Genomic DNA, 20259 nt, shown 5'->3' with positions numbered 1-20259 from the left:
GTGTAACTGGATGTGACCGTGTAACTGGACGTGAGTGTGTAACTGGAGCTGAGCGTGTAACTGGACGTGAGCATGTAACTGGACGTGAGTGTGTAACTGGACCTGAGTGTGTAACTGGAGCTGAGCGTGTAACTGGAGCTGAGTATGTAACAGGACCTGAGTGTGTAACTGGACGTGAGTGTGTAACTGGACGTGAGCATGTAACTGGACCTGAGTGTGTAACCGGACGTGAGTGTGTAACTGGATGTGACCGTGTAACTGGACGTGAGTGTGTAACTGGATGTGACCGTGTAACTGCGCGTGAGCGTGTAACTGGACTTGAGTGTGTAGTTGGACGTGAGTGTGTAACAGGGCATGAGTGTGTAACTGGACGTGAGCATGTAACTGGACGTGAGTGTGTAACCGGACGTGAGTGTGTAACCGGATGTGAGTGTGTAACTGGATGTGACCGTGTAACCGGATGTGAGCGTGTAACTGGACCTGAGTGTGTAACTGGACCTGAGTGTGTAACTTGCAGGTTAACACACTGAAGCTGCGTGACAACAGAACAAACTGGCATCCCTTAACCTCCAAACTAACAATGCACCTGTACAAAGAGGTCAAAGGTCACAGTGCAGCGGCTTTGTTGTGTTCCTCTTCCTTATGGTGATGTAAGACAAGAGGAGGAAGAGGGGGGTGTGGAAGAGATGAAGACGCAGGAAAAGCGAGAGAATGAGAGCGACTTCAGGAGGAAGGAACAGGAGGGAGGGGGAGTCGGGGGGAGTTAAGGACACGAAGAATGTCTGTAAGAGTTTTAAGCATTTCACACACGTTAGCAAGTGGCTCTACAGTCAAGACACACACACACACACACACACACACACACACACACACACACACACACACACACACACACACACACACACACACACACACACACACACACACACAACTCAGAGCTGAAGTCCTGTCAGGCGCTGGTAAACATCACAAATGTGACGAATGGCATTACTTTCAACTCAATCCCTGCTCCGACTCCATTTGAGAGGGAGACGGGCCACAAAAAGAGAGACAGACGTGATACACAGGCTGTCTGAGAGACAGACAGGCCTTCCAGCTCTGTCTGGCATACAGATTAAGAGAGAGAGACCAAAAAGAGAGTGAGAGAGACAGAATGGACAGGCAGTCCCATTGGACAGGAAGACGGGTTGTAAGACAGACAGAGCTGACAGTGAGACAGGTCCAACAGAGATATACCACTGGCGGAGAGGAAGACAGGTACCACAAAGAGACGGGTCTGATGCCGGGATCGGACTACACGATACTTTTGCCTTTCACGGTGGTCACCATGTCAGATTAGGCGACCACGGCGCCATGAATTCTTGCCGTGTCTTGGCCAGGGGACTGGCAACCCTCCCAGTATGACCCCGACCACCATCACACGCTGGTTTTCTCCATCTTGCACGAGTTCAAAGGTCGTCAGGGAGGCGGGTCAAGAAATTGTTAATCAAGGCTACAGAAACGCTATGTGTGATGCTGGCGGTCTTCTGTTCCAAAACGAAAAAGAAAAGAAAATAAAGAAAAAACCATCGTGGACGCTGTTGTGGCTAGTGCTACTGGGGGTGCTAACCTAGCATAGCTTAACCAGCTACTCACCGGGCTGCTGAAGTGCCTCCGCTATTTCGTGCCAACATTTAGCCTATCTCTTTTGACTCTGTCATGCCCCTCCCTCGAGGAAACGTCAGAAAGGCCTGCAGGGAGGGGCGTCCGGGTGGCGTGGCGGTCTAGTCCGTTGCCTACCAACATGGGGATCGCTGGATCGCATCCCTGTGTTACTATTGGCCATGTCTGCAGGTGGGGAGCCGGATGTGGGTATGTGTCCTTGTCACTGCACTAGCGCCTCATCTGGTCGGTCGGGGCACCTGTTGGGGTGGGGGACTGGGGGGAATAGTGTTACCCTCCCATGCGCTACGCCCCCTGGTGGAACACCTCACTGTCAGGTGAAAAGCAGCGGCTGGTGACTCCACATGTATGGGAGGAGGCATGTGATGGTCTGCAGCCTTCCCCGGATCAGCACAGAGGGTGGAGAAGAGACTAGGCCGGCTCAGAAGAGTGGGGTAATTGGCCAAATACAATTAAGGAGAAAAAAAGGGGGGGGGAATCCCCCCCAAAATAAAAAATAAAGTGCAGGGATGAATAGGTAATGTTAAAAAAAACCTAACAAAATAAATAAAATAAAATGAAGACAGGAAGAGAGAGAGAGAGCTCGACAGGGTTTGAGGGTGAGACACCGAGTGAGACCGAATGATCGACTTACACTGCACTAATCCCAAACTGCAGCGTTCGCAGCAAATGAGGAAAAAGCGGAGCATTTGCAGCTGGCGGTGTTTTGGGAGCGGAGCGGTTGTGCGAGCGGAGCCACATCAAAGATTAGTGAACCTTCACAGCGCTCCTCTATTAACAGGCCGGCCTCGAGCTCCCCAAACAGAGCAGCTGCCGGACTCCATCTGCTATGATGAACCACTGAAAGCGTCCAATGGGGGCACCAGCGAGGCTGCCTCCAAGCCAGAGGTGTCTGACTGTGATCCCACACTAGTCAGCTAATCAACAACCCGCGAGACAGTCCACGCTGGAAAACACCTCCCTGGACCTCGACATAAGGCCTTTCAGGCTGAAGGATGATGTAGCTCGGTGAAAGATGGAGGGCGGCGTCTCCACATGGTGAAGACAAAGGAGGGCAAAGAGCTTCAAATTTCCATGACTGCACATTCCCATGAATCAGAATCACAAACACTTTATTTGTTGTTTCATTTCAGGCACTTCTGCACATGAAATGAAACGAAACATGGTTCCCCCAGCCCACAGCAGCGCAACACAAAGACAACAACACACATCCAAGAACTACAAGAACACACATATCCAAACTAGCACACATATCCAAACTAACTCATCTGAACTTAACAAACAAAATAATCACTGTCCAGGAGAACAAACGCCAGCCAGGATGACGGTCGGAACTGCTGGTCTGCATGGGCTAGCAGTTAGCTTAGCCTGCCCTGCTGCCGTGTCCTGTCAGACCGCCCTCGGTGTTTCCTCTTTGGGCACAGCTCCAGGCAGGGCCGTGGTCCCTGGGCCCACAGGCCGCAGCAGACCAAGCTCTCCCAGCCGATCCAGCGCCAGCTCTCCCAGCCATCAAACGAAGACAAACTTAAATGCAGATGTGGACAAAGACACTGCATGGACGGTACTGGGTGAGGCTGCTGCAAACGTGAATTTGCGGCGCCATCTTCCCACACCGGAAGTGGAAGATGGTTTTGCTAACTGCTCTCCAGAGAAGGTTTTGCACTACATCAAGCTTAACAGAAAAGCAGGTCATTACCGCAGAACGCATCCGACACGGCAGCTCGTGTTGAAAACTTTAAACCGACCCACTCGTCTATTCCAGCAAAAGAGGCGCGGCTGGCCTCTGTTTGAGGGGTGCAGGTGAAATTCCATCCTCCTCCTCGCTCCAAGGTGCGATTGCGTCTCACGGTTCCCTGTGCAGGACTTCATGGTACAGTCTCACCAGTGTGTTTTGTTGACGAACGAGCGCTCTCTTTACCGCCGCCACCCTACTTCACATTTACACTGTCCCACACACAAGTACCACCTGCACAAGATGCATCTATACTGCATCAGTACTGACGAACGACTGACTCAGTACCCACTCAGACTCTGCAGCCAATAGGAACTATCTAGTATGACTACCAGTGTCACCCTTACTAACCTAGACGCCATTACTACCTGTGTGTACTACTGTGTCGTGCCTCTACCTGCACTTTATATTTTATGTTCTTATATTGTTTTTTTCCTCCCCAGTTGTACTTGGCCAATTAAATGAAAACATAATCTGCCGACTGCAGACTTGTGGGGATGTGAGACTGTGGGAGGCGGTGTTGCGAAGCGGGACGGCCCTCTCAACATGGCGCTGTCCCAACCAAACTCGTCCCCCTCCGCCCTCTCAACCTGGAAACCCTTTGTTAACGGGCCCGTCGTGTCTCCCAGTTATGGTGACCCGTGCCCATATAGTCCACTACCATATTTAAGAAGTGAGGCAGCACCTCCACACTGTCTCACAGCCTGGCCTGCGAACTCTGCTGAGCCACTCTGACCCGCCGCTTTGGCTTGCCTTCATTCTTGTAGTCACGTTCACTTTTGCTGCCTGTTTTGTAGTCGCATTCACATTTGCTGCCTGTTTTGTAGTCACATTCATGTTTGCTGCCTGTTTCGTAGTCACATTCACATTTGCTGCCTGTTTCGTAGTCACATTCACATTTGCTGCCTGTTTTGTAGTCACATTCACATTTGCTGCCTGTTTTGTAGTCACGTTCACGTTTGCTGCCTGTTTTGTAGTCGCATTCACGTTTGCTGCCTGTTTTGTAGTCGCATTCACATTTGCTGCCTGTTTTGTAGTCACATTCACGTTTGCTGGCTGTTTTGTAGTCACATTTATGTTTGCTGCCTGTTTTGTAGTCACATTCACGTTTGCTGCCTGTTTTGTAGCCGCATTCACATTTGCTGCCCGTTTTGTAGTCACATTCACGTTTGCTGCCCGTTTTGTAGTCACATTCACGTTTGCTGCCTGTTTTGTAGTCACATTCACATTTGCTGCCTGTTTTGTAGTCGCATTCACATTTGCTGCCTGTTTTGTAGTCACATTCACGTTTGCTGCCTGTTTTGTAGTCGCATTCACATTTGCTGCCTGTTTTGTAGTCACATTCACATTTGCTGCCTGTTTTGTAGTCACATTCACATTTGCTGCCTGTTTTGTAGTCACATTCACGTTTGCTGCCTGTTTTGTAGCCGCATTCACATTTGCTGCCCGTTTTGTAGTCACATTCACATTTGCTGCCCGTTTTGTAGTCACATTCACATTTGCTGCCTGTTTTGTAGTCACATTCACGTTTGCTGCCCGTTTTGTAGTCACATTCACATTTGCTGCCCGTTTTGTAGTCACATTCACGTTTGCTGCCCGTTTTGTAGTCACATTCACGTTTGCTGCCTGTTTTGTAGTCACATTCACATTTGCTGCCTGTTTTGTAGTCACATTCACTTTTGCTGCCTGTTTTGTAGTCGCATTCACATTTGCTGCCTGTTTTGTAGTCACATTCATGTTTGCTGCCTGTTTTGTAGTCACATTCACATTTGCTGCCTGTTTTGTAGTCACATTCACATTTGCTGCCTGTTTTGTAGTCACATTCACATTTGCTGCCTGTTTTGTAGTCACGTTCACGTTTGCTGCCTGTTTTGTAGTCGCATTCACGTTTGCTGCCTGTTTTGTAGTCGCATTCACATTTGCTGCCTGTTTTGTAGTCACATTCACGTTTGCTGCCCGTTTTGTAGTCACATTTATGTTTGCTGCCTGTTTTGTAGTCACATTCACGTTTGCTGCCTGTTTTGTAGCCGCATTCACATTTGCTGCCCGTTTTGTAATCACATTCACGTTTGCTGCCTGTTTTGTAGTCACATTCACGTTTGCTGCCTGTTTTGTAGTCGCATTCACATTTGCTGCCTGTTTTGTAGTCACATTCACGTTTGCTGCCTGTTTTGTAGTCACATTCACGTTTGCTGCCTGTTTTGTAGTCACATTCACATTTGCTGCCCGTTTTGTAGTCACATTCACGTTTGCTGCCTGTTTTGTAGTCACATTCACGTTTGCTGCCTGTTTTGTAGTCACATTCACATTTGCTGCCTGTTTTGTAGTCACATTCACGTTTGCTGCCTGTTTTGTAGTCGCATTCACATTTGCTGCCTGTTTTGTAGTCGCATTCACGTTTGCTGCTTGTTTTGTAGTCACATTCACATTTGCTGCCTGTTTTGTAGTCACATTCACGTTTGCTGCCTGTTTTGTAGTCGCATTCACATTTGCTGCCTGTTTTGTAGTCGCATTCACATTTGCTGCCTGTTTTGTAGTCACATTCACATTTGCTGCCTGTTTTGTAGTCACATTCACATTTGCTGCCTGTTTTGTAGTCACATTCACATTTGCCGCCTGTTTTGTAGTCACATTCACATTTGCTGCCTGTTTGGTTCTTTTGGTTTTCACTCCACAGCACTTCGGTAGATGTTGCTGTAGAAATGTGCCTTGACCGACTCTTCCAGCAGCATTCTCTCAGCACAGGAATGTTGCACGGGTTTAATTCACTTTGCTGAAGCCTCTGCGATCACACACACACACACACACACACACACACACACACACACACACACACACACACACGCAAACAAACACAAACACAAACACACAGTGTAAAAACAGCACAGTCATCTGTATTCCTGAGAAGGGCCCTGTGGTTTGCTAATGATGTCTGTCTATAATGAGGGAGATTAGGGTTGCAAGGATTTAGTATTTTCTGCTGAATGGGCCTCCCAACTCCTCACACACACACACAGACACACACACACACACATACACACATACACACACACACGCTACTCGCCCCTACCTGCCCTCCCTGTGTTGTTCTTGTGTTGGAGCACGGTTCTTCTGAGCAATGACTTTAAAAGAAAGAGAAAACCATCTCTCCATGGGCCAGAACGTTTATGTGTGTGTGTGACTGTGGGTTATATATATATATATATATATATATATATATGTGTGTGTGTGTGTGTGTGTGTGTGTGTGTGTGTGTGTGTGTGTGTGTGTGTGTGTGGGTACATATATGTACATATATGTGTATACATCTGTACAAAGATCCATACACACACACACACACACACACACACACATGTATGTATATATATACAGACACACACACAAACACACACTGTGTATATACATACATACATACATACATACATACATACATACATGTTTGTATGTATGTATGTGTGTATATGTATGTATGTATGTGTGTGTGTATATATATATGTATGTATGTATGTATGTATGTATGTATGTATGTATGTATGTATGTATGTATGTATGTATGTATGTATGTATGTATGTATGTATGTATAAAATATAACTGAAAAGTATTTTATCATCTCCAAACCAGAAATGTCCACATTGAACGACAGGAATGAACTGGCCAGCAGCTTCACACGTAGTAGGTATATACTAAGCACCTATTTTGTAATTATAAATAAACCATGACACTAGACAAACACCATTAACCTTGTGTGCAACCTACCCCCCCCACCCCCCCCACTGGACCATTAGCGATCACGTGTTTTTGCATTTTTGAATGTCGCACCTCTCTCCCTTCCTCGCTGGACACTGTGCAGGTGATGTGCATGACAGGCAGTAGATAGTAGGTTCTGTGCTGTGTAACTCTACTGACAGGTAGGTTCTGTGCTGTGTAACTCTACTGACAGGTAGGTTATGTGCTGTGTAACTCTATTGACAGGTAGGTTCTATCCTGTGTAACTCTACTGACAGGTAGGTTCTGTGCTGTGTAACTCTACTGACAGGTAGGTTCTGTCCTGTGTAACTCTACTGACAGGTAGGTTCTGTCCTGTGTAACTCTACTGACAGGTAGGTTATGTGCTGTGTAACTCTATTGACAGGTAGGTTCTATCCTGTGTAACTCTACTGACAGGTAGGTTCTGTCCTGTGTAACTCTACTGACAGGTAGGTTCTGTCCTGTGTAACTCTACTGACAGGTAGGTTATGTGCTGTGTAACTCTATTGACAGGTAGGTTCTATCCTGTGTAACTCTACTGACAGGTAGGTTCTGTGCTGTGTAACTCTACTGACAGGTAGGTTCTGTCCTGTGTAACTCTACTGACAGGTAGGTTCTGTCCTGTGTAACTCTACTGACAGGTAGGTTATGTCCTGTGTAACTCTACTGACAGGTAGGTTCTGTGCTGTGTAACTCTACTGAAAGGTAGGTTCTGTGCTGTGTAACTCTACTGACAGGTAGGTTCTATTCTGTGTAACTCTACTGACAGGTAGGTTCTGTCCTGTGTAACTCTACTGACAGGTAGGTTCTGTCCTGTGTAACTCTACTGACAGGTAGGTTCCGTGCTGTGTAACTCTACTGACAGGTAGGTTCCGTGCTATGTAACTCTACTGACAGGTAGGTTCTGTGCTGTGTAACTCTACTGACAGGTAGGTTCTGTGCTGTGTAACTCTACTGACAAGTAGGTTCTGTCCTGTGTAACTCTACTGACAGGTAGGTTCCGTGCTATGTAACTCTACTGACAGGTAGGTTCTGTGCTGTGTAACTCTACTGACAGGTAGGTTATGTGCTGTGTAACTCTACTGACAGGTAGGTTCTGTCCTGTGTAACTCTACTGACAGGTAGGTTCTGTGCTGTGTAACTCTACTGACAGGTAGGTTCTATTCTGTGTAACTCTACTGACAGGTAGGTTCTGTCCCGTGTAACTCTATTGACAGGTAGGTTTTGTGCTGTGTAACTCTACTGACAGGTAGGTTCTATCCTGTGTAACTCTACTGACAGGTAGGTTCTGTGCTGTGTAACTCTACTGACAGGTAGGTTCTGTCCTGTGTAACTCTACTGACAGGTAGGTTCTGTCCTGTGTAACTCTACTGACAGGTAGGTTCCGTGCTGTGTAACTCTACTGACAGGTAGGTTATGTGCTGTATAACTCTACTGACAGGTAGGTTCTGTCCTGTGTAACTCTACTGACAGGTAGGTTCTGTCCTGTGTAACTCTATTGACAGGTAGGTTCCGTGCTGTGTAACTCTACTGACAGGTAGGTTCTATCCTGTGTAACTCTACTGACAGGTAGGTTCTGTCCTGTGTAACTCTACTGACAGGTAGGTTCTATCCTGTGTAACTCTACTGACAGGTAGGTTCTGTCCTGTGTAACTCTACTGACAGGTAGGTTCTGTCCTGTGTAACTCTACTGACAGGTAGGTTCTATCCTGTGTAACTCTACTGACAGGTAGGTTCTGTCCTGTGTAACTCTACTGACAGGTAGGTTCTGTCCTGTGTAACTCTACTGACAGGTAGGTTCTGTGCTGTGTAACTCTACTGACAGGTAGGTTCTATCCTGTGTAACTCTACTGACAGGTAGGTTCTGTCCTGTGTAACTCTACTGACAGGTAGGTTCTGTGCTGTGTAACTCTACTGACAGGTAGGTTCTGTCCTGTGTAACTCTACTGACAGGTAGGTTCTGTGCTGTGTAACTCTACTGACAGGTAGGTTCTGTCCTGTGTAACTCTACTGACAGGTAGGTTCCGTGCTGTGTAACTCTACTGACAGGTAGGTTCCGTGCTGTGTAACTCTATTGACAGGTAGGTTCCGTGCTGTGTAACTCTACTGACAGGTAGGTTCCGTGCTGTGTAACTCTATTGACAGGTAGGTTCCGTGCTGTGTAACTCTACTGACAGGTAGGTTCTGTCCTGTGTAACTTTACTGACAGGTAGGTTCTGTGCTGTGTAACTCTACTGACAGGTAGGTTCTGTGCTGTGTAACTCTATTGACAGGTAGGTTCCGTACTGTGTAACTCTATTGACAGGTAGGTTCCGTGCTGTGTAACTCTATTGACAGGTAGGTTCCGTGCTGTGTAGCTCTATTGACAGGTAGGTTCTATCCTGTGTAACTCTACTGACAGGTAGGTTCTGTCCTGTGTAACTCTACTGACAGGTAGGTTCTGTCCTGTGTAACTCTACTGACAGGTAGGTTCTGTCCTGTGTAACTCTACTGACAGGTAGGTTCTATCCTGTGTAACTCTACTGACAGGTAGGTTCTGTCGTGTGTAACTCTACTGACATGTAGGTTCTGTGCTGTGTAACTCTACTGACAGGTAGGTTCTGTGCTGTGTAACTCTATTGACAGGTAGGTTCCGTGCTGTGTAACTCTATTGACAGGTAGGTTCTATCCTGTGTAACTCTACTGACAGGTAGGTTCTGTCCTGTGTAACTCTACTGACAGGTAGGTTCTGTCCTGTGTAACTCTACTGACAGGTAGGTTCTGTCCTGTGTAACTCTACTGACAGGTAGGTTCTGTCCTGTGTAACTCTACTGACAGGTAGGTTCTATCCTGTGTAACTCTACTGACAGGTAGGTTCTGTCCTGTGTAACTCTACTGACAGGTAGGTTCTTCGCTGTGTAACTCTACTGACAGGTAGGTTCTGTGCTGTGTAACTCTATTAACAGGTAGGTTCTGTCCTGTGTAACTCTACTGACAGATAGGTTCTGTCCTGTGTAACTCTACTGACAGGTAGGTTCTGTCCTGTGTAACTCTACTGACAGGTAGGTTCTGTCCTGTGTAACTCTACTGACAGGTAGGTTCTGTGCTGTGTAACTCTACTGACAGGTAGGTTCTGTCCTGTGTAACTCTACTGACAGGTAGGTTCTGTGCTGTGTAACTCTACTGACAGGTAGGTTCTGTCCTGTGTAACTCTACTGACAGGTAGGTTCTGTCCTGTGTAACTCTACTGACAGGTAGGTTCTGTGCTGTGTAACTCTACTGACAGGTAGGTTCTGTGCTGTGTAACTCTACTGACAGGTAGGTTCTGTGCTGTGTAACTCTATTGACAGGTAGGTTCTGTCCTGTGTAACTCTACTGACAGGTAGGTTCTGTCCTGTGTAACTCTACTGACAGGTAGGTTCTGTCCTGTGTAACTCTACTGACAGGTAGGTTCTGTCCTGTGTAACTCTACTGACAGGTAGGTTCTATCCTGTGTAACTCTACTGACAGGTAGGTTCTGTCGTGTGTAACTCTACTGACATGTAGGTTCTGTGCTGTGTAACTCTACTGACAGGTAGGTTCTGTGCTGTGTAACTCTATTGACAGGTAGGTTCCGTGCTGTGTAACTCTATTGACAGGTAGGTTCTATCCTGTGTAACTCTACTGACAGGTAGGTTCTGTCCTGTGTAACTCTACTGACAGGTAGGTTCTGTCCTGTGTAACTCTACTGACAGGTAGGTTCTATCCTGTGTAACTCTACTGACAGGTAGGTTCTGTCCTGTGTAACTCTACTGACAGGTAGGTTCTTCGCTGTGTAACTCTACTGACAGGTAGGTTCTGTGCTGTGTAACTCTATTAACAGGTAGGTTCTGTCCTGTGTAACTCTACTGACAGATAGGTTCTGTCCTGTGTAACTCTACTGACAGGTAGGTTCTGTCCTGTGTAACTCTACTGACAGGTAGGTTCTGTCCTGTGTAACTCTACTGACAGGTAGGTTCTGTGCTGTGTAACTCTACTGACAGGTAGGTTCTGTCCTGTGTAACTCTACTGACAGGTAGGTTCTGTGCTGTGTAACTCTACTGACAGGTAGGTTCTGTCCTGTGTAACTCTACTGACAGGTAGGTTCTGTCCTGTGTAACTCTACTGACAGGTAGGTTCTGTCCTGTGTAACTCTACTGACAGGTAGGTTCTGTGCTGTGTAACTCTACTGACAGGTAGGTTCTGTGCTGTGTAACTCTATTGACAGGTAGGTTCTGTACTGTGTAACTCTATTGACAGGTAGGTTCTGCCCTGTGTAACTCTACTGACAGGTAGGTTCTGTCCTGTGTAACTCTATTGACAGGTAGGTTCTGTCCTGTGTAACTCTACTGACAGGTAGGTTCTGTGCTGTGTAACTCTACTGACAGGTAGGTTCTGTCCCGTGTAACTCTACTGACAGGTAGGTTCTGTCCCGTGTAACTCTACTGACAGGTAGGTTCTGTCCTGTGTAACTCTATTGACAGGTAGGTTCTGTCCTGTGTAACTCTACTGACAGGTAGGTTCTGTCCTGTGTAACTCTATTGACAGGTAGGTTCTGTCCTGTGTAACTCTACTGACAGGTAGGTTCTGTCCTGTGTAACTCTACTGACAGGTAGGTTCTGTCCTGTGTAACTCTACTGACAGGTAGGTTCTGTCCTGTGTAACTCTACTGACAGGTAGGTTCTGTGCTGTGTAACTCTATTGACAGGTAGTTTCTATCCTGTGTAACTCTACTGGCAGGTAGGTTCTGTCCTGTGTAACTCTATTGACAGGTAGGTTCTATCCTGTGTAACTCTACTGGCAGGTAGGTTCTGTCCTGTGTAACTCTACTGACAGGTAGGTTCTGTCCTGTGTAACTCTACTGACAGGTAGGTTCTGTCCTGTGTAACTCTACTGACAGGTAGGTTCTATCCTGTGTAACTCTACTGACAGGTAGGTTCTGTCGTGTGTAACTCTACTGACATGTAGGTTCTGTGCTGTGTAACTCTACTGACAGGTAGGTTCTGTGCTGTGTAACTCTATTGACAGGTAGGTTCTGCCCTGTGTAACTCTACTGACAGGTAGGTTCTGTCCTGTGTAACTCTATTGACAGGTAGGTTCTGTCCTGTGTAACTCTACTGACAGGTAGGTTCTGTGCTGTGTAACTCTACTGACAGGTAGGTTCTGTCCCGTGTAACTCTACTGACAGGTAGGTTCTGTCCCGTGTAACTCTACTGACAGGTAGGTTCTGTCCTGTGTAACTCTATTGACAGGTAGGTTCTGTCCTGTGTAACTCTACTGACAGGTAGGTTCTGTCCTGTGTAACTCTATTGACAGGTAGGTTCTGTCCTGTGTAACTCTACTGACAGGTAGGTTCTGTCCTGTGTAACTCTACTGACAGGTAGGTTCTGTCCTGTGTAACTCTACTGACAGGTAGGTTCTGTCCTGTGTAACTCTACTGACAGGTAGGTTCTGTGCTGTGTAACTCTATTGACAGGTAGTTTCTATCCTGTGTAACTCTACTGGCAGGTAGGTTCTGTCCTGTGTAACTCTATTGACAGGTAGGTTCTATCCTGTGTAACTCTACTGGCAGGTAGGTTCTGTCCTGTGTAACTCTACTGACAGGTAGGTTCTGTCCTGTGTAACTCTACTGACAGGTAGGTTCTGTCCCGTGTAACTTTACTGACAGTGTTTATCGACCCAAAGTAGTAGTACTAGTACTACTAGTATACTACTTTGGGTCGATAAACACTGTGAACAGTGTTTACTGCTGCCTTGCTCCTCGCTGGCGCTGTTCTCCTCACTACACGTTGTACTGATTTGTATTTATTTGCCTCATGTGTTCTGTGGAGTGTTTGTGTGTTTAAATGTTGCCCCTCTGGGGACACATAAAACCCACTTGACTTGACTATATATCGGCTGTGTGTATTTAAAGTCGGCACAAAAGGACTCCTTAAACCACAAAATAACAACAATAATAATAAAAACAATGTTTGTTATGTTTGTGCTGTTGTGCTTCATGTGTAATGTGGACACGCTCTTGACAGGAAGCAGTTTTTCCTCCCCTTCCTAACTTCTTCTGAAGCTGTGCCGTCGGAGCCGTAGAATGAGAGCTAGTGTGTGGTTACTTCAGTTATATTGAAAAGTCCCATGTGTAGATGTAGTGCGGCTCGGTTCTTCACACACAGGAACACCACACACAGCCCAGCAAATGTGCAAACAAAGCGTGAACGTCTCTCAAACAACTGGACACATTACTGCTCACTTTTACTTCCGACAGCTGAGAGGAGTCCAGAAAACTCCGTTGTTTTCTCATCCCCGGCCTCTGGCGGGAGCCAAGGCATCCGCTTTGTGGGCAACAGCACTTGTAACACAACAATCTGTACTAATACTGCATCACAAAACACACAGTCGGATTTCCTGTTCACGTCCCCGACTTGAACTTGCTGCAGTAATATCACAAGTGAATAGTGACACAGACATGTTCATATGGTGGTTGTTCTATGTATGTGTATTATATATATATATATATATGTGTGTATTTATATTGTATATATGCATGTATATTGTATATATGTATGTATGTATATTGGGATGCTTGCATGGAAAATTGTGCAGGATACAAGGTAATAATACTAGATACTATATGATGTTACTAGATACAAGATTATGTTCCTAGATGATGTTACTAGATACGAGATAACGTTACTAGTTACTAGATGATGTCACTAGATACGAGATAACGTTACTAGATGATGTCACTAGATACGAGATAACGTTACTAGTTACTAGATGATGTTACTAGATACAAGATTGTTACAAGATGATGTTACTAGATACAAGATAAAGTTACTAGTTACTAGATGATGTTACTAGATACAAGATTGTTACAAGATGATGTTACTAGATACAATATTGTTACAAGATGATGTTACTAGATACAAGATAATGTTACTAGTTACTAGATGATGTTACTTTAAACAATATAATGTTACCAGATGATGTCACTAGATACAAAATGATGTTACTAGATGATGTTTTAGATGATGTTGCTAGAGTAAGGTATTGTTATTTGATACAAGACACGAGACCTTCCCATGCCCTCCGTTCTCAAAGGTCAGGCTTCCTCTCCATCCCAGAGTTAAACAGAAGTCTGCAGCCTGCAGAACCTTCTCCAACCGCTCCATCTTTCTTTGAAAACGTCTCCCAGCCACCATCAGACATCTGACTGTGTACTCTTTCAAATCTAAACTGAAAACCCATCTGTTCCCGTTAGCTTTCAACTAGCTGTTTTATTTCTGTTGTATTAATTTGGTACTTTGACTTCCTTCTAGGCTCTGTCACAACTATCCTGTGAGGAGGGTCTCAGTTTCAGTGTATTTATAACTGTAGGTCTTTGCAGTAATCTCTTGGTTTTGTCCTGCCGATGAGGATGTTGCTAACCTTGCTGAATGCCTCGCACTGTTCCAACCTTCTGTTTGTATCTCTGAGCATATGAGTGCCCAAGTTTTGTGCCTGTTGCCCTCTGTGTCTCTCTTGCTCACTTTCCAGGACAATCTGTCTTCCTTTATGGACCGTCTGATGAACTTGGATCACCTCTCTTTCTCTTTTGACCACCTGATGACTTCAGATCCTGCTATAGTTTGTGTTCTCATTTAAAATGGTTTTTATACTGTTTGTTTTAGCTGTGACCAACTTCGGCATCACTCTCACCACTTCTCTCGTCTTCTGTCTCTCTCTGTGTGGATGCTGTGGTGAAAGTCTGCCTCATCTCTGGTGTGCATGTGAAGTCTGGTCTCTCTGCAGGGCCCCACTGAGCAGAGCTGGTTCGTGGCACTGGGTCCTACTGGCTCCTGACTGCATCTGTGGGCTTCCTCATGTTGTCTTGGATGGTCACAGATTCACTAAATGTGCCCTGAACTCTCTTTACAAGTTTACTACCCAGCATATTTACATGACAAATTATCATATATTATTTACTTATTACATTAGCTCACTCTGTTTAATCTATGATGTTACATTATAATTGTTATTTTTGTGTATTTTGTACATTTGACACCTATTGCATGTCCATCCTAGACGAGGGATCCTTCCTCTGTTGCTCTTCCTGACATTTCTCCCATATTTTTCCCTGATTAGCTTTTTCTTGTAGAGTTTTTCCTCATTCGGGTTGAGGGTCCAAGGAAAGAGGGTCTCGTATGTTGTGTACTGTCATACTGATTGTGAAGCTCTTCTAGACTACCTTGTGAATTTGAGCTACACAAATAAAATTGTCATAATGTTACTAGAGTCTAGATAATAGTACTAGATACTGCATACTGTTACTAGATATTAGATGATGTTACAAGACGCTAGATAATGCTACTAGCTAATATCTACAGAAGCTAGTATGACAGGTTCATGTTCAAAATACTCCATTCTGAATGACAAATCTACAACTGAACCCTTTATTCTAAGTATTAACAATATACTGTATTCACATGAAGAATATCACAATGGTAAGTATTCATACTATAAAGTATTCACGTGGAGAATATCACAACTGTAAGTATTCACGCTATGCGGCATTCACATGGATAATGTTATGTCACGTAGCTAGCTGCATGCGTGACAGATGTTCGCTCCCACCACCCCCCCGGCCTTCCTCAAAGCCAGAGTTCCCAAGCCGGCTCCTGGCAGGAACTGCTGTGGTCCGAGCAGGTGTCGGCTCAATGGGCTTTGTAAGTGAGTGACACCGAGCGCTAAACTGACGCACACACACACATGCAAAGAAGATAATCTGAGTCAAAGAGGGTTGAGTCAGTTCATCTGGACACAACGTCAGTAAACGTTGTGTCCAGATGAACTGATACATTTCTGTCAGTAAACGTTGTGTCCAGATGAACTGATTCAACCCTCTTTGAATTTCATACCTGGATTATTGAGCATGCATCAAGACAAGATAATCTGAGACTTTTTGTTTCGAAATGCTTGTGGTGCTGTACTGATGTGCCAATGACAACTTTCTAACAGGTTTAAAAAGGAGCTCTAAGAAGTTTATTTATATTATTATCATGACTATTATTATTATTATTATCCTGATTATTATTATTATCAGTAGTAGTAGTAGGAGTAGTTGTAATTGTAGCTGTGGTAATAGTAGTAGTTGTTGTTGTAATTGTAGCTGTAGTAGTAATACTAGAAGTAGTAGTAATTGTAATTGTAGCTGTAGATGTAATAGTAGTAATAGTAATAGTGGTGTAGCTTAAATCACACCCATGGCTTCTGTTTGTGACTTGGAGAGGAGATGTGGATGTGAAGTGGATGTGGATGTGGATGTGTATACGGCTGCGGGTGTGGATGTGGATGCGGATGCGGTTGTGGATGTAGATGTGGAGTGAATGTGAATGTGGCTGTGGGTGTGGATGTGGATGTGGATATGGATGCGGTTGTGGATGTGGATACAGATGCGGATGTGGTTGTGAATTTGGATGTGGATGTGGCTGTGGAAGGATTCAGCTTGTTGACCTTCTGAGCACAGGCAGATCTCCCTGTAGAAATGAATGGGGAAAGATTTGGAATCTCCAGAGTGGAGGTGATGTCACAGTCCAATTCATAAAACCAGTGTAACCAGTGTAAGCAGTGTAAGAAGAGTAAGCAGTGTAAAGGAGTGTAACCAGTATAAGCAGTGTAAAGGAGTGTAACCAGTATAAGCAGTGTAAAGGAGTGTAACCAGTATAAGCAGTGTAACCAGTGTAAGAAGAGTAAGCAGTGTAACTAGTGTAAGCAGTGTAAGCAGTGTAAGCAGTGTAAGCAGTGTAACCAGTGTAACCAGTGTAAGAAGAGTAACCAGTGTAACTAGTGTAAGCAGTGTAAGCAGTGTAACCAGTATAAGCAGTGTAACCAGTGTAAGAAGAGTAACCAGTGTAACTAGTGTAAGCAGTGTAAGCAGTGTAAAGGAGTGTAACCAGTGTAACCAGTGTAACCAGTGTAAGCAGTGTAAAGACTCAATCAGATAGTGGAGACAGGAAGCACACGTTGTGTTTTATGCTACTGCTGGTCGCTCTAAGGCTGATTCACTGATCTCTGAGCACAGATAAATAAGAAACGCTGTATTTTGTATGATGAAATCTCACGGCATTTGCTGTGGTGCACAGTGAGACACACACACACACACACACACACACACACACACACACACACACACACACACACACACACACACACACAGCAGAATTCCACGTTAAAGTGGTCTGTAAATATCACTCTGTGCATGTACAAACGCACAACTAGGAGCAGACACTCCACACATCAACACAAAAACAGCAGTACCAACAGAACGCACATCTGGTTAACATACACACACACACACACACACACAAACCCTCTTATACTGTTTGCACATACACACAACTATGACAAACGATACTCACAAACACACAGGCAGACACACAAAAACACAATGTGTTTAGAAAGAAGTCAGGGACTGTGTACATATAAAGAAACACACACACAGACACACACACAAATACTGTGGCCCACCATGGCTCAGTAAGCCAGTGTGTTAAAAGCAGGGAGAAGGGCTTTAGTCACGTTTAATGGCAGGCGGGCAGATGCCAAGGCGAGCCCGCCTGCATAAACACTTAGTCACCCCAGTTAAACTGAGGTCTCATTATCTCCCACTGACGACAATCAGCAGCTCCACGACCCACTGTCTCATTAGCAGAGGAAACAGCGAGGCTGCCAGCATCCCTCCGCTGCACGGCGGCGGCGGCGGCGGCAAGGAGCCCACCAGTTTGAAAGAGGAACAACTTCAGCAGGGACACAGCGGGTGTGACCCACCGGAGCAGAGCGACGGAGACCGACTGACAGGTCCTGAAGACGCCGTTATGAACACATGAACATCCTCACTTCTCACAGATCTTCTACTCACACACACACACACACACACACACACACACGTGGATGTGACTGAGATGAAAGTAAACTCACTTCCTGTGCAGCGGAGCGACAGAGTAAACAGAGAAGAACAGGCGTAATGGTTTTGACCTCTGCGGTTGTTTTCTACCACCAGGATCTGCAGCTCTATTTACACTCACTTGTCCTGCGTTGTGCGACCTTACTGGAGGCCAACACACACTTACACTGTTTCCTGTCATCTGCTGTCCTACTACACACGGTTTTCACCCGCCATCTACTTTCACACACTTTCAGCTAAAAACCGCATTCAAACTTTAAAAACTTCACCTTGTGGTGGTGTAGCGGTCTATTCCGTTGCCTACCAACACGAGGACCCCCGGTTCGAATCCCCGTGTTCCCTCCGGCTTGGTCGGGCGTCCCTACAGACACAGTTGGCTGTGTTTGTGGATAGGAAGCCGGATGTGGGTATGTGTCCTGGTGGCTGCACCAGCGCCTCCTCTGGTCGGTCGGGGCGCCTGTTCGAGCTGGGGGGAATAGCGTGATCCTCCCACACGCTACGTCCCCCTGGTGAAACTCCTCACTGTCAGGTGAAAAGAGGCGGCTGGTGACTCCACATGTATCAGAGGAGGCATGCGGTAGTCTGCAGCCCTCCCCGGATCAGCAGCAGGGGTGGAGCAGCGACCGAGTGGGGTAATTGTCCGGGTACAACTGGGGGGGGAAAAGGGGAGAAAATCCACCCCCACCCCCCGTAAAACTTCAGTTTATTTGTGCGATGCTTGCTTCTATACATTTTTTTAACATCGTTTCTACTTTTTGAATTATTCCACTTTATCTTGTTTTACCGCTGGATGAATGGGACAGATTCTTCTCTTTTCTCTCTTTCACACTTTCAGCTGCAAACCTTTCTCAACCTTTAAACCGCTCAGCTTCTCTCATACATTTTTTGTACTTTTCAACTTTTTCCTAACTTTTATGCTTTTTTAAATTTTAATTTTCTTGGGATTTTTTTTTTACAATGGGAGTCTATGGACGAGGCGTTCGAAACATGCCCTGTTTGAACTCTAACGGCTCCTTCATACTTTAAGCTACAAACTTCCTTCAGACGTTAAACGGGTCAGAGCGGGTTCTGTTTCAGGACTTCTGAGCAGCTTTTTGAGAAACCACAACTTAAGTTTCATGCACTTTTCAGAGCCTATACTGGGTGTATAGTGGTTGGACTGGGAGACGTCGGCACGGTCACACACACCTCCAGTACCTGGACCCCACTGCGCCCTGCTGCAGCCTGCTGCACCCCACTGCACCCCATCGCAGCCCACTGCACCCCATCGCAGCCCACTGCACCCCATCGCACCCCGCTGCACCCCATTGCACCCCAACGTAGCCTGCCGGCTGCTTCCAGCCCCGCAGCTTCCCCAGAAACTACACTTCTCTAGTGGGTAGCTGATGTTGCCGGGGTAATTGAATGTCATCCTGCTGTTTTATGAAATGTAAGCGGCTCAGTCTCGGCTAAACAACTGTCACAAACAAATCACCCAAATGTAAAATCTACCATTCTGACATTCAATCTCTCAATCTGCCGCTGCGCACAACACAGTTTGGACCCCGAGATAAACCCTGCTGGCAGCCGACGGGGAGCACGTTTAGAGCGCGCACACACACACACACACACACACACACACACAAATTAAGACGTACAGAGTGAAACACACACAATTGAAGTCGTGTAGATTGGAAATCACACACAAACACACACACACACACAAGTGAGAAAGACTCACCATCTGTGTCTGGCTTCTGGGGCTGCCATTGATGTCCTCCACCTTTTCATTTGCTGAGCAGACAGAAAAGAAAAAAAAAAGATTGGCTTCCTTCTTGTGTTAGAAACGACAGTTCCCCCACACAACCCGTCTCTCCACTAACTGCCCTTCAGTCCAGGTGTACGGATCCTGCCCCGAGGTCTGCCCCCAAGGTTAGCACAGGGGTGTGTGTGTGTGTGTGTCTGTGTGTGTGTTTGTGTGTGTTTAAGCACGTCCCCTCTGCCCCTGAGCCCGCGGAGCGAGGGAGGAGAGGTGAGGGAGGGGAGGTCTTGGAGGAGAACCTCCACGCCCGCCTAATTCGTCAGCTGCCGCCGGAGAATTACTGACAGGTCGGCTTGGCCCCATTGTCTGCCGGGGGGAGGGGGGGTTAAAGTTTCTATCCAGCCGTCCGAGAGAGAGAGAGAGCAAGAGCGAGAGTGAGAACA

General features: G+C 46.0%; 1 protein-coding gene across 1 annotated transcript in view; it reads right to left on the bottom strand.

The window, feature by feature from the left end:
• The window catches only part of nav3 (neuron navigator 3), a 296390-nt gene that overhangs the window by 207500 nt on the left and 68631 nt on the right, over nt 1-20259 (bottom strand). The window contains exon 3 of the mRNA XM_056275775.1: nt 19796-19848. Coding sequence (XP_056131750.1) covers nt 19796-19848 — 53 coding nt within the window. The remainder of the gene's footprint in view (nt 1-19795; nt 19849-20259) is intronic.

This window comes from Lampris incognitus, chromosome 3 (assembly GCF_029633865.1).
Source record: "Lampris incognitus isolate fLamInc1 chromosome 3, fLamInc1.hap2, whole genome shotgun sequence".
NCBI classification, from domain to species: domain Eukaryota; kingdom Metazoa; phylum Chordata; class Actinopteri; order Lampriformes; family Lampridae; genus Lampris; species Lampris incognitus.
The sequence above is the reverse complement of the archived record's forward strand: the minus strand, read 5'-3'. Positions and strand labels throughout refer to the sequence as shown.